This window comes from Colossoma macropomum, unplaced genomic scaffold (genome assembly GCF_904425465.1).
Source record: "Colossoma macropomum unplaced genomic scaffold, Colossoma_macropomum, whole genome shotgun sequence".
In the NCBI taxonomy this organism is placed as follows: Eukaryota; Metazoa; Chordata; class Actinopteri; order Characiformes; family Serrasalmidae; genus Colossoma; species Colossoma macropomum.
In genome coordinates this window covers 12,175,014-12,196,505 of record NW_023494785.1, presented here as the reverse complement: position 1 = coordinate 12,196,505, position 21,492 = coordinate 12,175,014, and the positions used below count along the sequence as shown (strand labels likewise).

General features: G+C 39.0%; 2 protein-coding genes across 2 annotated transcripts in view; both read left to right on the top strand.

The window, feature by feature from the left end:
• The window catches only part of stk17a (serine/threonine kinase 17a), a 35,247-nt gene extending 31,118 nt beyond the window's left edge, over positions 1 to 4,129 (top strand). The window contains exons 3-7 of the mRNA XM_036582864.1: positions 689 to 833; positions 1,475 to 1,601; positions 1,737 to 1,785; positions 2,006 to 2,185; positions 3,390 to 4,129. Of these exons, the coding sequence (XP_036438757.1) occupies positions 689 to 833; positions 1,475 to 1,601; positions 1,737 to 1,785; positions 2,006 to 2,185; positions 3,390 to 3,723 (835 nt within the window). The 3' untranslated portion in view covers positions 3,724 to 4,129. The remainder of the gene's footprint in view (positions 1 to 688; positions 834 to 1,474; positions 1,602 to 1,736; positions 1,786 to 2,005; positions 2,186 to 3,389) is intronic.
• Positions 4,130 to 6,128: 1,999 nt separating this feature from the next.
• impa2 (inositol monophosphatase 2) lies at positions 6,129 to 17,627 on the top strand. The gene is made up of 8 exons (XM_036582863.1): positions 6,129 to 6,469; positions 8,007 to 8,140; positions 8,830 to 8,934; positions 9,053 to 9,098; positions 9,289 to 9,397; positions 9,523 to 9,631; positions 10,569 to 10,720; positions 14,621 to 17,627. The coding sequence occupies exons 1-8, from the start codon at positions 6,401 to 6,403 to the stop codon at positions 14,737 to 14,739; spliced, it is 843 nt and encodes a 280-aa protein (XP_036438756.1). The 5' UTR covers positions 6,129 to 6,400; the 3' UTR covers positions 14,740 to 17,627.
• The last annotated feature ends 3,865 nt before the right edge of the window (positions 17,628 to 21,492 follow it).

Here is a 21,492-nt window from a genome sequence, read left to right as displayed (position 1 = left end):
GCCTTCAACTCCTCCCTGAAGCGGCCAACAGTTGGCGAAGGAAGTGCAAGCTGCTGAAGATTTTGAACATTATTTAAATAAAACAGGGAAAAATGCACCCTACAAACTCCACCCTACAAAAATCACATATTGGTCTTTTCTAGAGGTGGGTGATATGGCAAAAATACAATATTACAATCAGGAAATTTTCACAATACACAATATCTGTTTTTAATTTTTTTAAGCATTTAATTAGGTAGAACAGAGAAAAAAGAACCAACAGTGCTACATTTTAGAATTTACTATCAAAAACTTTTACTCAATATTTGTCATACTCTGTTGCACTAAATTCAGTTAAACGGGACTGATTTTGCTCTATTTGTGATGAAACATGCAGCTGGTCAGTGTTATACAAATACTGACAATATCAACAATATGTTCAGAAGAGCATATTGTATTGTGACATAATTCATCACGATAACAATATATACTGTCATATTTCCCAGCTGTAGTCTTTGCTATGCTCAAAATGTTTAATAATTCAGTTTCTTTGTTATTTTTCCATTTATGTTTTTAGCAGTTGCAGTTTACACAATCCTGAAAACTGGGGATGTTACAGCTTCTCGTATCCCTGCATATATCATTCTAATGTGAAATGAAAGGAAACATGTTTTATTTGTTTTTTTTCTGTGTGTGTCTGCACGTATAGTGCTGCTGGTGGGGAGATCTTTAACCAGTGTGTGGCAGAGCGAGATGAGGCCTTTAAAGAGGAGGATGTGAAGCGGCTACTGCGACAGATCTTGGAGGGCGTTGCCTTTCTTCACAAGAATAATGTGGTTCACCTGGACCTCAAGGTGATTTGTAGTCCCTCTTACTTTTTGTTGTGACAAATTCATTGCATTTGTATCATGATGCTTTGTACAAAATGCTGTGATCATAGCAGGGTTTAAAAAGGTAGCTGGGCCACACTTGTTTTAGGAAGCCATCTAGTGGTTGCTTGAATAAAGTCCCATATCATGGAAAACCGGATTTTCTTGCTTTTTTGGACTAAAGTGTGATGTAGTATGTAAACATTGGTACATTTTGAAAACTTAACATTCATTCCTCAGTCCATACAGTCTAAAAATGGAAACTATGCTGCAAAAAACAGCATATTTTGAATTGTCATATAAAAGTGATTTACATATATCTGCTTATTCAGCGAGTGTCAGTTTAGCCCTGCGTATTAGGCACAATACAGGACAGCCAGGTTTATCGATCTTAAAGGCACAGTAACCAAACAGACATCAACTTTATAGGATTGTGCCATGCACTCTCAAACATTCACTTCAATAATCAACACACTTTGTAATAAAGTGGCAGTTAATATAATAATACTGGTAGCAAAAACAGTATTTCTTGTTTTATCTCTTCATGTAGATCCATTAAAGTCTTAAAAGCAGCAAGAGGAGCTTTGACCCATTTAATGTCCTTTTTGTTTTCCAATTTTCTTCAGCCACAGAATATTCTTCTGACCTGCAATAATCCTCTTGGGGACATTAAGATAGTGGACTTTGGCTTGTCAAGGATGGTGAGCAATAACCAGGAAGTCAGGGAGATCATGGGCACACCTGAATATGTCGGTAAGTCTCACTATTTGACATAATGCACTGAATATTGAGAGAAATGCGGCATAAACAGATAAATACTAGCTGGAGTGGGTGGAAAAACCAACCGTGCCAGTGATTTTCCATCAGCTCCTTTCTTTTTCTTTCTAGCCCCAGAAGTTCTAAATTACGAGCCCATAAGCACAGCCACTGATATGTGGTGAGTCATCTCTCTAGAGCTCTTTTCAAGTAGTCACCACTAATGACGCTTAAACGATACCACTAATGATACTTAATGCACTGTATAAACTACAACATGCTGTCATTTTGTATGGTAGCCTTTTCAATAAAAACATACTGACTGAGAGCACAGCAATGTGGCCAGTACTCATGAGCAACTCATGAAATCTAGTATCATACAATTTTTCTGTCTCTGGTAGGAGTATTGGTGTCCTTGCCTATGTGATGCTGACGGGTATCTCTCCGTTCCTGGGGGATGATAAGCAGGAGACCTTCCTGAACATCTCCCAGATTAACATCAGCTATGCAGAGGAGGAGTTGGAGCGACTGGACAAGGCTGCCATCCACTTCATAAAGTTGTTGCTCATCAAAGAGCCACAGTATGTAGAATGAGACACATCTAGCATGTCATGACTAACTAAATAGATTAAAGAACTATTCAAACTGGATTTGTTTTGCCAGAAAAGGTTTGTTAATGTACAGGATTTAACTGACTGATTAATATGGGATACATTATATGTGCAGTTTACCATACACAGCCTAGACTGAAACATCTTAACAGTTTTTCTCTTCTTTTCCTAACTAAGATTTCACTTAAACAGATCCAAGCACAAATGGCCTAACTCTCAGCTAATGTGACGTAGAAGAGCATTAGGCTCACCCAGTTTACCAATGCTGCCCAACATCACTTTGCCTTATGAGAGGTTCTTTTGAGGGATTTCTTTCTCAAGCTAACTACAGTCCTATGGGTGCTCCTGGTCAAATTATATTTCTTGTTTATTTTGCAAGGGAAAATACATTAACACACCCTTTACAGAGAACACACCTCTGCACATTTGAATGCACAATTACTGTTTATTAGCTGAATTTAACCATATTGGAAAAAAATAATAAAATATAAAATGTCACCTGTACCAAACTTACGGCACATTTTATATTGGATGTTTTATTACTTTACTAATATACTCAATGGAAATTATACAGTCAAATTTGCATATTTTCCATATTTAGTAAAATACCATATTTTTCTCTGTAGAGGATGCATTAATTTATCTTCACTTAGAAAATCAAAAGCACATGTAATTTGAACCAAGGGTGTTCAAACTTGTGCATATGACTGTAAACAATCATTAAAATATTTACAGTAGAGCTTTTCTGAGGATAAAGGAACTACGTCTGGTCTTGCTTCATTTTAGCAGTATACATCTAGTCATGGCTGCCAAAAATTGGTGGTGTTGTCTATGACAATTTTTTTTCTTTATTAAATTAATTTTAACAAGATTACTATTACTGAGGGAGCCTCAGGTTTTGCCAGGGTCATTCCAGAATCATTTGATCAGCTGCAGCACTGCTGATTTGTACTGAATTAACATCATGGATGTTGTCAGTGATCTCTTAAACTATGGTACACTATATGCCCAGACACCTTAAATTATGGTACACTATATATCCAGCTCTTATAGTTTATTAAAATCTCTATAGAAAAGAATTGTCAATAGAGTGTGATGCTCTGGACCAGCCTCACATGAGCCAAAGGTCATCATGACCAGTGCCAGTGTCAGCTATTCATCTTGTTTTGCTCAGGGACCGTGCTACTGCTGAGGAGTGCCTGAAACACCAGTGGCTGCAGACGCAGGAGAAAAACTCTGCGGAGGAGCTGGTGAAGCAGAAGAGTGCCTCCACCTCCATCCCTGAGCCAATCAGCACAGAGATCTCTTCCCAGCAGAGAAAGGAGGAGGAGGAGGAGGGAAGAGTGACGGAGGAGCTCATCGTCATGGCCGCCTACACTTTGGGTCAGTGCAGGCAGTCCTCAGACAAGGAGAGCTTGACCCCAGACCAGAAGGCCATCTCCAAGCGCTTCAAATTCGAAGAGCCCTTCCCAGCTCTCCAGGAAGTGCCAGGAGAATTCATCTACTGAACCACTCGTTGGCCATCCAGCCACTAAGCTCCAACTAACGCCGCACTTCAGACAAGAAAATCTTTTCTTCTCTACTTTTAACCCACCTCATTGTTTGACCTTGTAAGCCAAACTGTATTTTTTTGTTTGTTATTTTATTTTTTCTGTCTAATGTATTGTGCTGCTTCACTTATATACGGTTATGTTACTGAAGACTAAGCCTTGCTGTGGTACTTGGTTGTTCTCCCTCTTTCTCTTTTACATTTTTTTTCTTTCCTTTGGTGCCATGCTTGCAAATATATGACAATGTGGGCCATGAACTGAATCTTATGACATTTATGCTACCCTCTTTTCATTATGGCTTTTTCTTTTTTCTTTTGGTTACATCTTTGTAAAAGTGAATGTTGCTTGTGTGTGTGTGTGTGTGTGTGTGTGTGTGGAGGGGGGGTGGGGTAGGGCTGAAGGAATTATATGTAAATGAAATAAATTTTAAGAGTTATGTGTATACTTTTTAAAAAGCCATTTATGTGTTTTCAGCATTTTACAGATTTGTTCTTGTCAGGTGATTCTTTGGGTAAAATTTCTTGCAATGTTTTTTTTTCCTTCTATATTACACAGTGTATATGAATGCATTTCTTTTTTTTAATGCCCATTAGTTATGACTGTAAATTGATTGGTCAGCATCTTTTGAATGACAACACATTTGAAAGTGACTGTCCTGATATTGTAAATAAAGCTCCACTGTAAGGTTTCTGAGGATCTTCATTGGGAAAGCAGAAACGTGATGATGGAAATCAGTACAAAAGAGCCTGAATGAGCCCACAACTATATGGGTGACTATAGTATGATCTACGTGGTCAGGTCAGCCGTAAATTTACATATATCTCAAGTAAGAAGTATTGCAGACAAGAAGGACAGAGGCGGATTCCCTGCTTCTCTTAATATTTATTTACTGTTTGTTCTGTCATCATACAGCTTAAATGTTAAAGGGTAAATGTTTTCTGTGTCTTTATCGTTAGTTTTAGCATATTTTTTCCTATGCACAGATTTTATCTAACTGCAGTGAAACTCATTACAACTGAACTGTAGGGTGCACTTTGCTAAATGCCCGTGAGATGGCACTATAGAAGCTATTCATTAAAATGTTTAACTATTTACTTGAATTTCACAGCAAATATATTAACAAGATAATTATTGTGGCTATTTACTGTCCAGTCTGACCCCAACTTTTTTTAAAAAAAAATTAGGATTGGTTTGCTTAATATAGCCCTACCTCTTAATAGCATGACAGTCTATATATTGAACCATTTTAAGAACCAAAGCTCCTTGTAAAAGCATTCCTCATACCTTTAATAAGCATCGGAGTGTTGGATCATTACTGCCCCAACGTGGCTTTGGGTTTGCAATCTAGCAGCGCAGCGCAGTTACCTGACCTGTGTTTCATTTACTTTTTCGTGGTCATGGTATAAAGAAAGCCAGAGTTTGTGTTTATATAACAAGTAGTCCTCCAGTTATTCATGTGAATCAATGTAAAGTCAGGGGCAAAATGTATGCTGATCATCTGAAGGGCCCAAATCAGGGAAAACTGACATTTCCTCACCTTTTTAAATGAAAGAGATTAAAGTATTGTGTAAATATTGTTTCAATATTCACCATTCAATTTCTGTCTCAGTCCTTCTGATCTGTATATTGAAACTAAGCTGCAAAACAGATCGTTTTTCTTTTGACGTCACACAAAGTCGTTTGCATATATCTGCATATTCAGCCAACAGCAGTTTAGCTCTTTTTAAAATGAGGCACAATGCAGGGCAGCCAATCAGAGCAGAGATCATTTATACGTATCAGTCTTAAAGGTACAGTAACAATAATTCATTATAAGCAAAAGCAAGAAGTTAAGGTTAGGAAATGCTCATGTAAAAATGAATTATGAACGTATTTGGAACATAAACCCCCACAAACGTCACAAAGTTGGAAAAAATAAAAAGAATTGTATCACTAGAAAGAATGAAGGCCCACAAAAACAAACAAAAGTCAACTTTTTTTGTTTAAAAAATGGGGGGAACTTTTCTTTCAACACAGCTAATTTTCGGTGCCGCAATACAAACATAAAATATTGACTTAGTAAGTAGATCGGGGGGGTGGGGGGTTGTGTCAGTTAATTTTTCACTAATTTTCATGACTGTTACGGGCCCACTATGGACCACTGACCGCTCTGTGATCTAAATAAACTGTAAAAACTACTAATTACTAATCTGGAGGTCATTTCCATCCTGGTTCGTGCACGAGGCTGAAGCTGGTTTCCTATTCGCCAGCTTCTTGTTCGAATTGTCCCGTTCCACCTTAAATGGTACAGCCGTTACATTGCGCCAGAATGTAACTAATGAGCCGTTTAAGGTGGAACGGGACAATTCGAACAAGAAGCTGAGTTCAGCTGGGTGGTTTCCGCAGGCTGCGCCGCTCAGAGGTGAACTGAGCGAAGGACTGGATTGGCTGTCCGGACAGTAGCAGCAGCAGCAGCAGCAGTGTGCGCTACATCCATGTTAGAGCTTTCCGCCGGTGAACTCTCACTGCGTACCCGGGAAGCCAAACAGCAAAGGCGGCTAACCATGACCAGCACCCGCGGGCTGCGCTGAATCCTCCTCTTTTCTCCTCCTCTACTCTACTCTCCTCTCCTCCTCAGCACAGAGACTCGGAGAGCATGGAGGAGGGCGAGGGCTGGGCCGAGTGCCTGGACGTCGCCGTGCGGATCGCTCGTACAGCGGGGCAGGTAGCGCCAAAATCGGAGCCTGGGGGCAGCTACTTTGACCGGGGAGCTGGTTATCGTAGAAACTGGGTCGTGTGTCGCGGTTTAGGCTGCACTTTTGGCCTTTTTTAGATTGTAGTGGATGCGAGGCTATCATCTAGGCTATCAGATAACGGAAGGGCAATGTAAACAAGCTAGCTCGGTGTGTGTAGGTAACGGTAGTGTGGCAGTGTCGTTGTCGGACGTGCTGTCAGGTTTCAGTCCACCTTAGCTAAGGCTAAAGTAAACTCTCGTGCTTTTACTACAGCTATAACTTACATCGCCCAGTAACAATATATCATCAATTACTTTGTTATTACAACACATTTCTTCTGTAATATGCTAGCAACATCTCATGAACTGAAACAGTGGTTTGCTAACTTACATTAGATAAGCCTACACTATTGACCTTTTCCTTGTGTCTGCTCTGCTGATATAAATAACCCTTCTGTTTCTACTGATAAATCCTAACAGACTACACACAGTAAAGCCACCGGCCTAGCTGACTCAGGCAGGGCTGACTGTGTACTGGGTGCTTTTCCTGTTCACTCTTCTTTTTGATCACATTGTACACCGGCCTGTGTTATGATAATGTTATTACAGCACACTTTTGTTTAACTATGCTTTATTAGTTTCCTATCACACTGTCAGACAGTGCTGGGTATCGTCTAGGTATTTTTTTCTACGTGTGCTACATCAGGGATGTGGAGCTCTAATTCTGGGTTGTACAGTGTTGCACCATTGACGGTTTGTGTCCAAAAGTATCTAAATAGTGAAAAAGAAGCTTCACAGCTTGTATAATCCCCATAGAAAAGCAATGACAATAGAATGGGATGTGCTGAATTAGCCATACATGCGCCTAAAGTCACCATACCCAATACCATGCGTTGTGCTTGTCCTGGGTCACCAGGAATGGAAATGAGAAGCCCTGGCCCAAGGTCACCATGCCCACTGCTAAGCATTGGCTACAGGGGTATAAAATCCCCAGTCAGTTGTCGTCTAGCTGACAGAAGTATTCAATAATCTCCATAGAAAAGTATTGTCAATAGAATGAGACAATCTGGAGCAGTTGCACATGAGCCTAAGGTCAAGATGCGTATCGGCAGGTGTCAGCTAGATGGGCATAAAGCCCCCCAGCATTGTGGACCAGTGATGGAGCGCCATCCAATACCTTTGGGATGAGTTGGAGTGGTGTTTGTGATCTACAACTAATCATCCAACATCAGTACCTGAACTGGTGTATGCAGACAAATCCTCACTGTAGTGTGTACCAACATCTTGGCAACAAACATTTGGACATGTTTTTTGTTTCCTATTTTAATGACATTTGAGTCTTCTAGGGTTGATAATGTGCTGACTAGTTAAATTATTTAGAGTTGAGAAAATATACTGCAAGTCTCGTGTCACTCATCCCTGGCGTAATTAGTTTTGTAAGGTTTGGGTAAGGGCCTATCCTCAATGATGTCTCTCTCTCACTCTCTCCCTCTCTCTCTCTCGCTCTCTCTCTCTCTCCCTCCCTCAGATGGTCCAGGAGGCTGTGAAACAGGAGAAGAGCGTGAGCAGTAAGAGCACACCCACAGACCTGGTGACGGAGGCTGACCAGCAGGTGGAGGACCTCATCATATCCACCCTCAGGGAGAGGTTCCCCTCACATAGGTACCTGATTGATCGAAGACTGGTTGGCTACCAGATGCAACTTATTCATGCAGAAATATGTTTTGTCTGTACTTTTTTGTTTTGGAACAACATCTTAGATGATGTTTAGAAACCTACATGTGATGCAGTGTAAAACAAAATAATCTGCAAAAGAGAATTTACTACTATTATCACCTGGCTGTACTTTGCTTTGGCAACGGCAAACAAACAGTTTTACACTGTTAAATAGTCCTTCAGAAACAAGTAGATGAGCTCTGGTGGAACATGTTGACTAATGATGTTTCGAGATTATGCTCTCACAGCAGTCACTAAATGGTATTCAGTAGTATGTTCTTTGCTGAACTGTTGAAGTTACAGTAGGTATGTTTTCACATTTTTCCTGGCAGACAAACTAAAAGTCATTGTCACTGTTTTTGACCTCTAATTATTTCATGAAAGGCTTATTTGGTAAGTATTTAATGCACCATCAGTCATTGTGTCTGATGGCGTGTGCTGTAGCTCTGAGAAACATCCTTTCTTTGGGCTGTAGGAGTAAGGGTGCTGTAAATTCGAAGTATTGTGAACTTGAAGGAATAGTATATATAAATGCTGTACTGTAATGGTTATGAAACTATACAGTATAATTTGCTGCGAGTAATGAATAGAGGTACACAGATGTTTTACAGATTGTTTTATTACTTTTGTTTTAGGTTTATTGGAGAAGAGTCCTCTGCTGCTGGAGAGAAGTGTGTTCTGACAGATAACCCTACTTGGATAATAGACCCTATTGACGGCACTTGTAACTTTGTTCACAGGTAGAGAATGGCTTGTAATGCATTTGGAATTTGAAATGTTTTTTAAAATAATATTTATTTTAAGTACAATCATTTAAAATAAATTATATTTAAATAATTTAAAATATTTCGTTTGCAGTTTCCCCATGGTTGCTGTAAGCATTGGCTTTGCAGTAAAGAAAGAGGTAGATCAATGCCAAAACCCCAATAACACAAATGTAGTCTAAATGTTGATCCTGTTGATTTTTGCAGTCATTATCTGTTGGTTGCATGTACTTACTAAGTCAGTCTTTACCATGATTGTGCTGTAATAACATTTTCTGTAATCTATATTATTCAAAGTTAATTTATCATTTGCATTCCCCTGATTTACAGCTTGAGTTTGGGGTTATATATCACTGTTTTGATGGGACTTTATATACTGCCAGGAGAGGCCATGGGGCATTTTGCAATGGTGTACGACTTCAGGTTTCAAAGGAGAAGGGTGGGTGCTATCTGTCATCTTTTTTTTCGGGCTTGGTTTAGACAAATTAGTGCAGCCTGAACTTTGACTTAGACATTAGTGAGTAATTTAAGCTTTGTCAGTGACATGCTTCCTTCTTTTGTCAGATGTGTCAAAGGCCCTCATTCTGACAGAGATTGGGGCAAAGAGAGATCCTAACACACTGGATATCTTTTTGGGGAATATGAAGAAACTGCTGAGTGCCCCTGTCCATGGGTGAGACACGAGTTCACCTGTTTCAGTGAAGGGTTTATGGAACCCTATCAAAAAGGTCGAAAGTCAGTGGACCCTCATTTACTAATGGATCCTCACTTGAGGGCTTGTTTTCCCAAAGTCACAAAAGGGGTGTTAACAAGATAATTGAAGGGCCCATATTATGGAAAACCTAAATTCCCTAATGTTTTTGAAACAAGAGTTTGATGTAAACAGGAACTCTCTTAAAGTTTCCAAATGCACCAATCAGTGCAAGCAGACCATACATATAGGCTAAACTGCAAAAACAGCCTGTTTTGAATGTTGGAAAATCAGCACATTTCCGTATGTCTTCCTACTCAGCCTACATCAGTTTAACTCTGTCCATTCATAGTGAAGTTATAAGTAATCTTTTAGCCTGAACTGCATTTTGAGTGAGCCACAGTATGGGACAGCCAGTCAGAACAGAGGTCATTTACATATATCAATCTTAATGGCACATCAACAAAAAGAACCTATTTAATTCTGAAGGATAAAGAGAGGTTGGAAAATAACTTGTTCGAAATAAATTATGATTGTTTTTGTTACATAAAGACACACAAACAAGTGGACATAAGTTTATATTTCAAAGTACTTCATTTGCGATTTGCTTTGCAGTGTATTAAAGGCACAGTGGTGAACCCATGTGAAGACTGGTCTGCATTATTTTTGAACAAAATGATTTGCTTTCTTTAATCAAAACACCCAAGAAACACTTATTTGGAATAAACCAGATTTGCGGAGCCAATACTGTGATAAATGTTAAGAAACAGTATATTATGCACTCTTGTGTATGCTAAACTGGCGAAAATGATGCTAGGTCCACTTTATGACTGTTGCCATATACTTGGGAGAACAACCTATTCTGTAAAACTTAAAGCCAGCCTGCTGTTTTACACCAATGACCTTTCTGTCTGCTCAGGGTGAGAATCATTGGCAGCTCGACTTTAGCACTGTGTCACATAGCCAGCGGAGCAGCTGAGGCCTACTACCAGTACGGCCTGCACTGCTGGGACATCGCTGCAGCTGCGGTCATCATCAGGGAGGCAGGCGGCTGTGTGATCGACACCACAGGTTAGCTCTGCACCCACTTCTCCTTCACACAAAGACATTAAGTAGACTTTCCCACCAAACTCTGCTCATTATATTTAACTACAAACCAAAAAAGTGATCATGACCTCAGTCCGAACCAGGAAAAAAGATTTACATAGAAATGTTTGCCAGCAGTGTCAGTGTGGATTATTCAGTTTAGGGTTGATGATGATTAGGATTGCTTTTTTTTGTTTTTTTTTACAAAACATCAAATTATACAGTGAAGGTATTTATAGATGTCTGTTATGGGATTTCCATGTAAGGGTGGTGGATTTTGTTTGAACCTTGCACACACGTACAATAATACCCTATTTGGTCAGCACTGTTACACTGATGGTGCGTGATTCACTGAAAATCTAAGACATAATGGAGAGATTGGCTTTCTGTTAGACATATTGCTATTATTCAGACAGAACCTGTAATAATCCTTTTCCAAATATTTCACTGGGTGTTGAGCAACTATAAGTGGATGTGATTTGAAATTTCTCTCTGTGGAACAACAGTGCTGTCCAACAGATGTACAAATGTTAGATGGTCAAGATAGTTTCTAAGGTTTTTGCGAGTGTCCTCAAAGCACCCATTGAAGAGTTATGTGTGTAGTGCTGGTCTTAAAATAGCACCACTAAGTTATGACTGCCTGTTATGGTAACCGTCTATTTATCAAGCACAAATCAGCACATGTTATTTGTTTGCGTATGAATGCATATGAATATCCTAAGGCTTTTCTCTAGATTAAAAACATTCACTCCATCCCACATGAAACTTTGAAGCTAAGTATGTGATCAGATCGCCAAGAATAGCACTGGCTGTGGACAAGTCAGATCATACCACTGGCAGTTTTGGGAATTTGGCCTGCATGTGTTTTGTGGACCTGTAATTAGGCCTGTCACAGTCATGAATTTTTAATGGGCTATTTTTTTTGTGTGTGTGCAAGTATTAGGGTACACGCCTAACGTGGCCAAATTGGATGATTAGCTATGTTGCTTCTCAGCTATCGATACTTAGTACAGGGGTGTCAAACTCAACCACTAAAAGGGACATATTATAAAAACTCAACAAATCCATGGGCCAGCTGTGTTTTTTCATTTTATTTTTACTTAACATTTTGCCATGACCCCAACTGGCCATTGTTTGTTCAAAATATGCCAAAACTACAACAGCAAAAAATAGGCACTGAATACGTGAACAATTTAAAAATAATTGAAAAACAAATTGTTTTATATAAAATAATAGACCACATTAGCTGTTAAACTATTGAAATGTCCCCAGTGTACAGCAGGTTTTTTAAAACTGTCCATTCGTTTGAACTAGACACCTGGCATCTTTTTTTTTTTGTTTAACTTTAGTGGTGCAGTCACATAGATTGTTGCTGGGGAGGGAATGGGAGCACACATTATGTGCAGTGCATGCTGGGAACTGTAGTGCAGTTCATGGTGAAATGGGCTAATATTTATAGAAAATGAAAATAATTTTGCAGCCGTATAGGATAGGAAGTCAAGCCCCTGGGCCTTGTGTTTGACACTTGGGACTTAGTAGCTCCCAACTTGCGACAGACACAGCTCGAGCTCAATTAAACAAACATTACTCACTGCTGCCCTCTAAAGGTGTTATAGTGTCAAATCAGAAGTTAGAACTTTTCTAAAACCCATGACATCTCAACAAATGTGTTTTCTGCTTTCTTTTATTCTCAAGCACATGCCACAATCCAGCCGCACTACTTCACATTCTGTTTGTTTCAGCCTAAACATATGATTGTGAAGGCTAATAACTATGGAAAATAATTTCAGTTAGCTTAAATGACCGTGATAGGCTCAAATAATTGTGATTAGGTGTTGAGGTCATAATTGTGACAGGTCCATTTGTATTATAAAAGCCATTATGCTCTCATGTGTTTGGACAGCATACAAGTCTTCTCTTATATTCCCTTCTTGCAGTGCCTTGTTGCATACTTGAGCTGTTTGTGAAATTGTGTGTATTTAGTGGAAGGTGGGCAGCAGGCATAAGTCGCGGCAGGCCAGTCTGTGTGAGAGTGCACAAAGAGGCACTGTTGGAAAGGGCAGTGAGGTCATGATCATGTGGTTAGCAAATTGTTTTTTTTTTCTCTGTCAGACACAGAGAGAGAAAATTAGGAGAGAGAAAGTGAGATAAAGAAAGAAGCATAACTCATTGAGCAACTTTTTGTAGCATGTTCGCCCCTGTCTGTGTGCTTGAGTTGGACTAAATGTTTTGTCTCTCACTGTGTCACTCCTTTGATCTAGAGAGATGCTAGCTGCCCTCAGGCTCACCCTGTTAGCCTGTGAGCGTGGCACTGCTTAAAAAAGCAGCCATAGCACTTTGTATTCAGCCAGTACCGTGAAAGACATGAGTGTTCCATTAGTGAGGGCCAGCAGCTGTGAGAGGGCTGTGAAGTTTCAACACTCCTGGTCAAATTGCATGTTTTTTTTATTTTCTATGTGAAAATAAGTTAGCACATCCTCTACAAAGAGTGCACTTAAATATGGCATTTTTCTGTTAATTTATTCCCTGATTTTTTGTTTAATTTGCTGAGTTTAAATGTGGGGAAAATGAAAACCTACAGTATAAAATGTGCTATAACTTTTGCACAGGCCACATTTGATGCTAAAATGCTGAAGTTAGTATGTTACAATCAGCAAATAGACAGTGTTTTTATTTTTTAATAGGGAAGAGTGGAACCACCTAACACATTTTGTTTTTTGTTAAATAATTTTAAAAAATGTAAAGCGACCTTTTCATTTTTGATTTTTCATTTTTTAACTTTCACATTTTTGCTACAATTGAAAATTCCAACTTTGTTTCTAGTATCTACCATTTAAGATCAATTCAGCGGAAAGTGACACGAGTGAGAATGTTACAACAATAGTCCAAAGTCCATAAGCGGGGTAAACTGTAATGGACTAAGGGGCTTGTAATATCCACTAAAAAGTAACATTTTGATGTGCATCAGAATAAATATGAATAGTGTAAAGAGGCTGTGTAGCATTCATTTTTGCCACAAAGTGAAAGAGCTAATATTAAAACAATAAAATTTAAATACATTTTATTTACATGATACCTGTAATGCATTTTTGCACTTTAAATAAAAAAATCTAATTGAATTTTTATGGGGGGATATAGACTTCTCTCGCTGTGTTCGTTGGGAGGCTTATTTGTAACACTGTGTTGAAAAAAATAACCCCACCATGTAGAGGCTGTACTTTAGTCTGACTAACTCTCACTGTGAGTTGTTTACATGCTTCAAACCATTGCTGTGCTTTAGGCACAACAAGGGTGTTTAAAATAATATAGATGTGAAGTCTGTGCCTTATAATCACAACTCAGTAATGAAACAAAGATAATAATGAAAAACTTTACTTTTATGCTACATAAAAAGTCCATGTTATATTTTACCCCACGCTAGTTTATACCCCACTCTCCCCTACTTCTGAATTCTGCTGAAATAATCTAATCAAATCGTGATGAAATTTAAGATTTCATGATGCATTAAAACATTTTCTAAATAAGTGTAATTGGATAAAATCATTGACAGTTCAGAGATTTACGCTTCTAATAAAAGTTGAAGGTTTTCAATATAGCAAATTAAAGCAGCACATGTCTCTGAGGTTTGGGGTATGTGAGGAAGTTTGTTGTTGCATGTGTTAAATGATCCTATTCTTTTTAAAAGCACTCTGTATGCCACAAAAGCCCTTCCGCCCTGATGTAGATATAAAGTAAACATTTTCTGTTTTTTATGTTGAAGACAGGCTGTATTGTGTTGTCACCACAGGCAAGACTGCAGCATCTATTACAGGGGTCTGTTTTACAGGATTAAGCTGTGTATGTATGTGTGTGTAAATGCTAAGCTCTAATGTGCTTCTGTCCCAGGGGGTCCTTTGGATCTCATGTCCCGCCGTGTGGTGGCTGCTGGGTCCCAAGAGATAGCGGATTATGTCGTCCAGCAACTCCAGCCAATTAGCTACGGGCGTGATGATCATGACCCCTGACCCAGTGGCCTGTTCTGAGCCCTCCAACAGCAAATCTTAGCCTTTTACCTCAGCACCCTACAATCCTGCCATTTCATCTGCAGTGTCCTTTATGCAATTCTCTGTCTGTGGGCGTTATGTTATTATGTCACACCGCTGGAGTACAACCTGAAGAAATGCCTTGTATTGCAGGGTTTTTTTGCCTGAGTAAATACAGTGGTGTCCAAAAGTTTGAGACCACATTGAAAATCTTTTTTTTTTTTTTTCATTTAAACCTGGAAATAAACAACAGAAAGTTTTAGAGTCTTACATTTCAAACAAAGTAAATTTATAACAAAAAAAATAAAATAAACAAAAAAATTCTGTTATATTCTTAGGTCAAAATTCAAATTGAAGCAAATGTGTGAAATTGACCTTTGAGGCATTTGTACAAAAGGGTCTGATTTTTTCTTCCTGTTCTACACACATATCCCTCCCAGCACTGGTGGCCCCATGCAACTGGCTGTATGGCTGCAGGTATGGCCCTCGGCCAAGTTCTAGCCAGATATCCCAGCCGGCCGCAAGGCCAGCAGCAGCAGTCCCTGTGCCACTCACTGTATGACCATCTCTTGGATCATTTCTGTCATTTCCTCTGCCCACATCGCTTTGGTGACAGGGCTCCTAATGGCTTCCCTGCCTGCCTTCGACAGTTAGACAGTTTAGATCGAAGGATCTCGGGCTGGCAACACTGTCTGAAACAGAGCGCCCCAACCAGTGTCCTCTAATCTGATCTCTCACAAGGGTCTAGCAATAATAGGCAAGTTAATGCATCAATGGTCAAACAAAGCATCAACTGCAGGGCTTTCTGTTCATTGGACCACTCACTGGAACATGCTACATTACCCCCTTACAAAAGTCCTCACCCCCAAGGACCAAAATGTCTTTGAACCGAAACAGGGGCGTGCTGGGGTAAGCCTGGCAAAAATTGTATTCTTAGACTTTTGGACCCCATTGTACAAGAGTGAATTTCACATAAATCGTTACTGGGTTTTACTTCTTTAGAGCCTGGTAAGGATTTGACTAGTATACAGTACCAACAGTGACTATTTACTCAGAACCTCTTTGTAATTTAAGGCTGCAACTGTATGGAAATTCATAAACAGTATGCTCCTCAGAGTTGCACCAACTAAATGACAGTGGAAGCAAATCATGATGGCATTGGAGTGAGCATAACTGATAAGGTCATTTATTAAGAGTTACATTATTGTATACAGTGTCAGATTTACTCTAGCCGTGTTACCCAGGCAACTGTATCATCTGGATATGTTGCACCACCAACCTGGAATCATCCAAGGAAGGGGAAGGATACAGTGTGCCCAAAAAATATTTAGACACTTTAACCATTTAACCATTGGTTAACTTTAATGAAGTTCTTTAATTTATTCATTTAATGTTTAACAAAACGAGAAATTTACATCAGAGAAAAACAGTTTCAGCACAACATCAGACTGATGGTGGACTCTTTATGTGGAGAAAATCTGGAGAAGAAATCCAACCAGACTGCAATAAGAGTTCTGTATAAGACAGACATGGAAAAGTCTGCGTCTGTTTTTCTTACAGTGGTGTTAGTGAGCTTGTGCTCACTAACGGGATCATGAGCTCAGAAGAGTACAATGCTTGCATTTTGTAAATCTGCAGATGTCTGCGCAAACAATAACAATCTGGAACACAACAGCCGCCTTTTGAAAGAATACTTTGTGAAAAAGAAAATTACAGTCTTGGAATGGTCTGTTCAAAATTAATATCACTGGGTTTGACATTTTATATCCTAAATAATAAAAGGAATTGTGGCAAATACTTTTGGGGGCAGCTGCACATTTCAAATACATTTTTTTAACAAAACAAATTAGATTTTTTTGTCGTCCAGTCTTTTTCTATAATGCATAATGCATAAAACCATCTGGCCATAGAATACAACACAACTATCATCAATGCGAGCAAATATCACATGGCGTACTCAATAAACACCAGTCCTTGTGGTGCAACATCTGCAGCAATCCCATATAATGTGTAGGACTAATGATGGTTGGAATCAAGATTCTTGGAATCAAGATGTTCTTTCTGAGTTGAATTTGATTCATTTTCTCACACTTGCAATTATAATGTGTTCTATGCCACCATCTTGTTGCAGGTACATAGTGTAAACATGTAGTGCTTGTATATATGTGCTCACTTATAGAAAGTTCCAAGAGTGAAAATTCGCTATGGACAGAAGAGTTTGGCCTAGTTTCACCTGTGTTAGAACTAATTCTAGGCCCGGTTTTCCAGAAGTTGCATTAAAAGGGATAGGTAAACCCAAAATAGAACATACATGATTTTCAGATTGTGTGACAAACCAAGATAGCATTTATAAAATCCACATTTCTCATCACATCCGTTAGAAAGTTTATCTGTTGTGTTCAGCAAACCAAGCCCTAGACCGCATATAGAAGACATTCAGTAGAGATTCTCAAATAACTTTGCAGTTAAGTCATTATCTAAATCCAAGTAACCAGCTTTTAGTGCAGTGGACAACACTGTTTTAGTCTATCCAGTACTTGAGTCATGTTCAGTGATGAAGAGACTTTGTGGCTTTTATTTTAAGGGAATTCTGAAAAACAGCCAACCAGGTATACACTGCAGTTTTAATATTCACATTTTACTTTTTTATGTTTTTCTTATGATGGACTACTAAACAAGTATAGTTGTGAAAAAAAAACCTTTTTTGTCCACTGGTTATTTTTACAGTTTTTTTTTGTTTGTTTGATTATTTGTTTTGTTTTTTTTCCTCCTGCCGTGCTGGACCTCAGTGTGTGTCAGGTCAACATTCCTCACGGATCCCCTCACACTGTGAGTTATAATAAAAACTACAGACACACTGAAACGTGTAATGCTCTCCTCCTTTTTTTGTAAATTGCAACAATTAGAAAAAAGATACTAAGATGGTGTGAAGAACAGAGATTATTTGCTTGTTTGTGTACTTAATGGATACCTAAGATCATTCTGTGTTAAGGTTGCCATGTGTCAAGGATTTTTTCCTGAATTAATCAGGAAACATGAAAACTACAGTCCTTGACACGAAACGTCCCAGAATCCAAGCATTTTCATATGTTAGTATTTCTTATTAAGTTTAAACTGCTTTGTCCAATCAAATCATTACAAAGAATGGGTATGATTAGTTCAGATTACCTTTAATAAAAGTGGCTGTGATGTGGCGACCTTTACTAAAAGCGGCCGTGAGGGCTGGACCCTTACTTCCTGCATCTAGCAGCCCCGATTATTTTAGAATACATAACATATATTTTTAATCTCTCTGTTATATCAAGCAGAATTATAGCTCATGTAACTCCACTGTATAAAGGAGGTGAGGCGGCAGATGTAAATAACTACAGACCAATCTCAAAATTGTCCTGTACGGCTAAACGTTTTAGAACTTCTTGTAAATAGTCAAATCATTTCTACACGAAAATTCTGTCCTGTTTAATTATCAGTCTGGCTTTAGAGAAAGACACAGCATCATCTCTGCTACCACACTGGTTTTAAATGATCTCTGTATGGCCATAGACAGGAAGAAGCATTGTGCTGCCATTTTTATTGATTTATCAAAAGCTCTTGATACAATTGATCACACTCTTCTTTTAAGGAACTTACGAAAGATTGGCTTTGATAAAAATGCACTAAAATGGACCCAAAATTACCTTTCAGACAGACAACAATGCATAGCACTGAGTAACTACAACTCAGATTTTTTGGCTATATCCAAAGGAGTACCACAAGGTTCAATTTTGGGCCCAGTTTAATTCAATATATATTAATGAACTTGCTGCCTCTGCCTCAGACTGCAAAGTACACCTGTATGCAGATGACACGGTTTTATACTGTTCAGCTGAGTCTGTTTATGCTGCAATAACAAAACTACAATGCTCATTTAATGCTCTACAGGTTGCTTTGTATAAACACACATGAAGTTCATGCTGTTTTCCAGATCTACTAATACTGATTTTAATTCTGTAAATATCACTACCCTGATGGGATCCAACATCGAAAGAGTCACAGAGTATAAATACCTTGCTATATGGCTGGACAATAAACTCACTTTTAAATCCCATATTAATAAATTGGTTGGCAAATGTGGACAGAAGCTTGGTTTTCTATATAGAAATAAATCCAGTTTCCCCGTGTATGCTAGAAAAAGAATTGTTGAGGCAACCTTGCTATCTGTCATGGACTACGGTGATGTAATTTACAAACACGTCTGCCAGTTCCCTCAAACCACTGTACTCAGTCTATCACTCTGCACTGAGGTTCATTACTGGACACTCTGCACCGAGGTTCATTACTGCGATGTGGCGGCCATTAATAAAAGCTGTGCCCGTCACCCGGCACACAGAGATCCAACCCCCTCTCCACTTTTCTTTGTATGTGGCAAACTATAGGGCTGCAAGCTAAATTGGAATAAATCTGAGCCAAAATAAAGGTATGTCTCAATTAACCAACTGAACATCACTGATCTACTAAGTTGTTCAAGCCCATCTTTAAATTTATCCCACTTGATCTGGCTTATTAACTACATATGAACACTAAAGATAGCTGAGTTTGACGTCTCACAGTTTGTAGACATCTGTCATCTGTTTCCTCTAAAATCAAGGCTATTAATTGGGATTTTGTTCCCCTTTGCTGCAGTAACACTCAACTCTTCTAGGAAGTCTTTACACTAGATGTTGGAATATTGCTGTGAGGATTTGATTGCATTCAGCCACAAGAGCATTAGTGAGGTCAGGCACTGGTGTTGGATGATTAATTCTGGATCACAAACACCACTCCAACTCATCTCAGATGTATGTGATGGAGCTCCATCACTTCAGAGAACACAGTCCCACTGGCCCACAATGCTGGGAGGCTTAATACCCCTCTAGCTGACACTTGCCCATAGACATGGTGCCCTTAGGTTCATGACTGCTCTAGAGTGTCCCATTCTACTGGCAATGCTTTTCTATAGAGAGTGTTGCATACCTGTGTCGGCTAGGGGACAAGGGGATGTTTGTAGGTTTCATGCCCCTCTAGCTAATGCTTTACAGTGGGCAATGTGACCTTAGGCCAGGGCTTCACAATTTCACTCCTGGCGACCCCAGGCTCTGCACATTTTTGTGCTTTCCCTACTCTACACACATAACCCAGCCCATGATTAGCTTCTCCTGCCTTAGGCTGTTCCATTCTATGGCAATGATAATGAATAAAAGTTGCTACCTCCCATACTAAATGAGCAGTGTGAGTCATCTTCATGTTTGCTTGTAGGCCAAACTGTATGCACTGGTCAGGTATTATTCTAAAGATTATTATGGGCTGCATTCTAGACATGTAGCTAGACAAAAAAAAGTTCAGAGTAACCTCTGCCTTCTGCTGCTATCTTTTCTGATCAGAACTGATTTCAGCAGGATGAGCTCAAACCCACAATCTCCCACATCATAACTCATTTTTTCTTCTGCTGAGCTGAGCAACTCAAAGGCAATACTGCTCTTAATGTAAAACATCCTTGTCCTGAAAATCTTTAATAAGAGAGGACTGTGGGCTCATCTAAACCTTATTTGGTAATAAACTGGTCCTATTGTAACTCTTAGTAGGAACACAGCACTGTCAAATGTGCTTTATTTGGTCACCGCAAAAGAGGTTTTCCCAAAAAGGTCCAAAGAATCCATAAACTTAAAGTTTATAAACATGAAACCATTTTGGGGCTGAATGAATCGGCAAGAGAAGTGCAAATCAAATCCTCCTGAAGTGTCCTGCAGTGAGAAGGCGCTCAGCATGAAGAGTGAAATAGGTTTGTACTGATGATTAAGCACCATATTTCTACACTTTCATTCATACACACTGTATTTGTTGAAACAGTACTAGTACAGTACTAATTAACGTCTTGTTTTACTGTGTTGTGCCGATAGGTGGAGCTCCAGTCACTTTTCTGACTATCTACCAGATCAACACTTCTTTTCATTCTTTGCTTCAGTTGATTGCACATATTGACTAACAGGCATAAATGTAATAAATCCAATAAGCGAGTTAACCGGAAACAGACTGAGTAATGAAATAAACCTGCATGCATAACAAGATAGAAAGAAAAAACTGACTTTTGTTGATTCTTAATTAGTATACTTTGCAGTTACATATAGTCCTGTCTGTCATCATTTTAAGAGGCCTGCTGTTTAACATATTACAGCAGCTCAGCGTTCACTTACTTTTATGTTCTTTCAGCTCAAATGAGCTCAGACAGATACGGGTACTTGAGTAATTTTTTTGGAAGACGTGCTTTACTTGAGTGTTGTTAGAGTTAAGTACTTGTTCTTTTACCTAGTTACACTTTCAAGAGAAAATAATACCTTTTTCCTCCTTTTCATTGAGACAGATCTTATTAAAAGTACAAATCTCAAAGGCCAAATTGCTGCGAATATCATTTTCATTAAAATAACTAATCAAATTCATATCAGTATAAAAGGACACTGTCTGTGGTATGTGATCTGACCAGTGGGTGGTCCTGAAACATAGATCAATTATTCTTTGTTCCAGAACTGGTACCACCCAATAGTCACATCACACACCTCCATACAAAGAAATACACGCACACACACATATTCTAACCCGCTTATCTTTCTTGGACGTGGAGGGAGCTGGAGTGTATCCCAGTGGTCACTGGGCGGATGGCAGGAAACACCCTGGACAGGTTGCCAGGCTACTGCAGGGCAGACAGACAGACATATACATTCA

Bases quoted from the DNA above. Each gene is read 5' to 3' on its own strand.
- impa2 (XM_036582863.1), top strand. From the start codon at position 6,401: ATGGAGGAGGGCGAGGGCTGGGCCGAGTGCCTGGACGTCGCCGTGCGG. The intron at 9,398-9,522 runs GTGGGTGCTATC...TTCTTTTGTCAG, and splicing joins TCAGGTTTCAAAGGAGAAGG to ATGTGTCAAAGGCCCTCATT. The intron at 9,632-10,568 runs GTGAGACACGAG...CTGTCTGCTCAG, and splicing joins CTGAGTGCCCCTGTCCATGG to GGTGAGAATCATTGGCAGCT.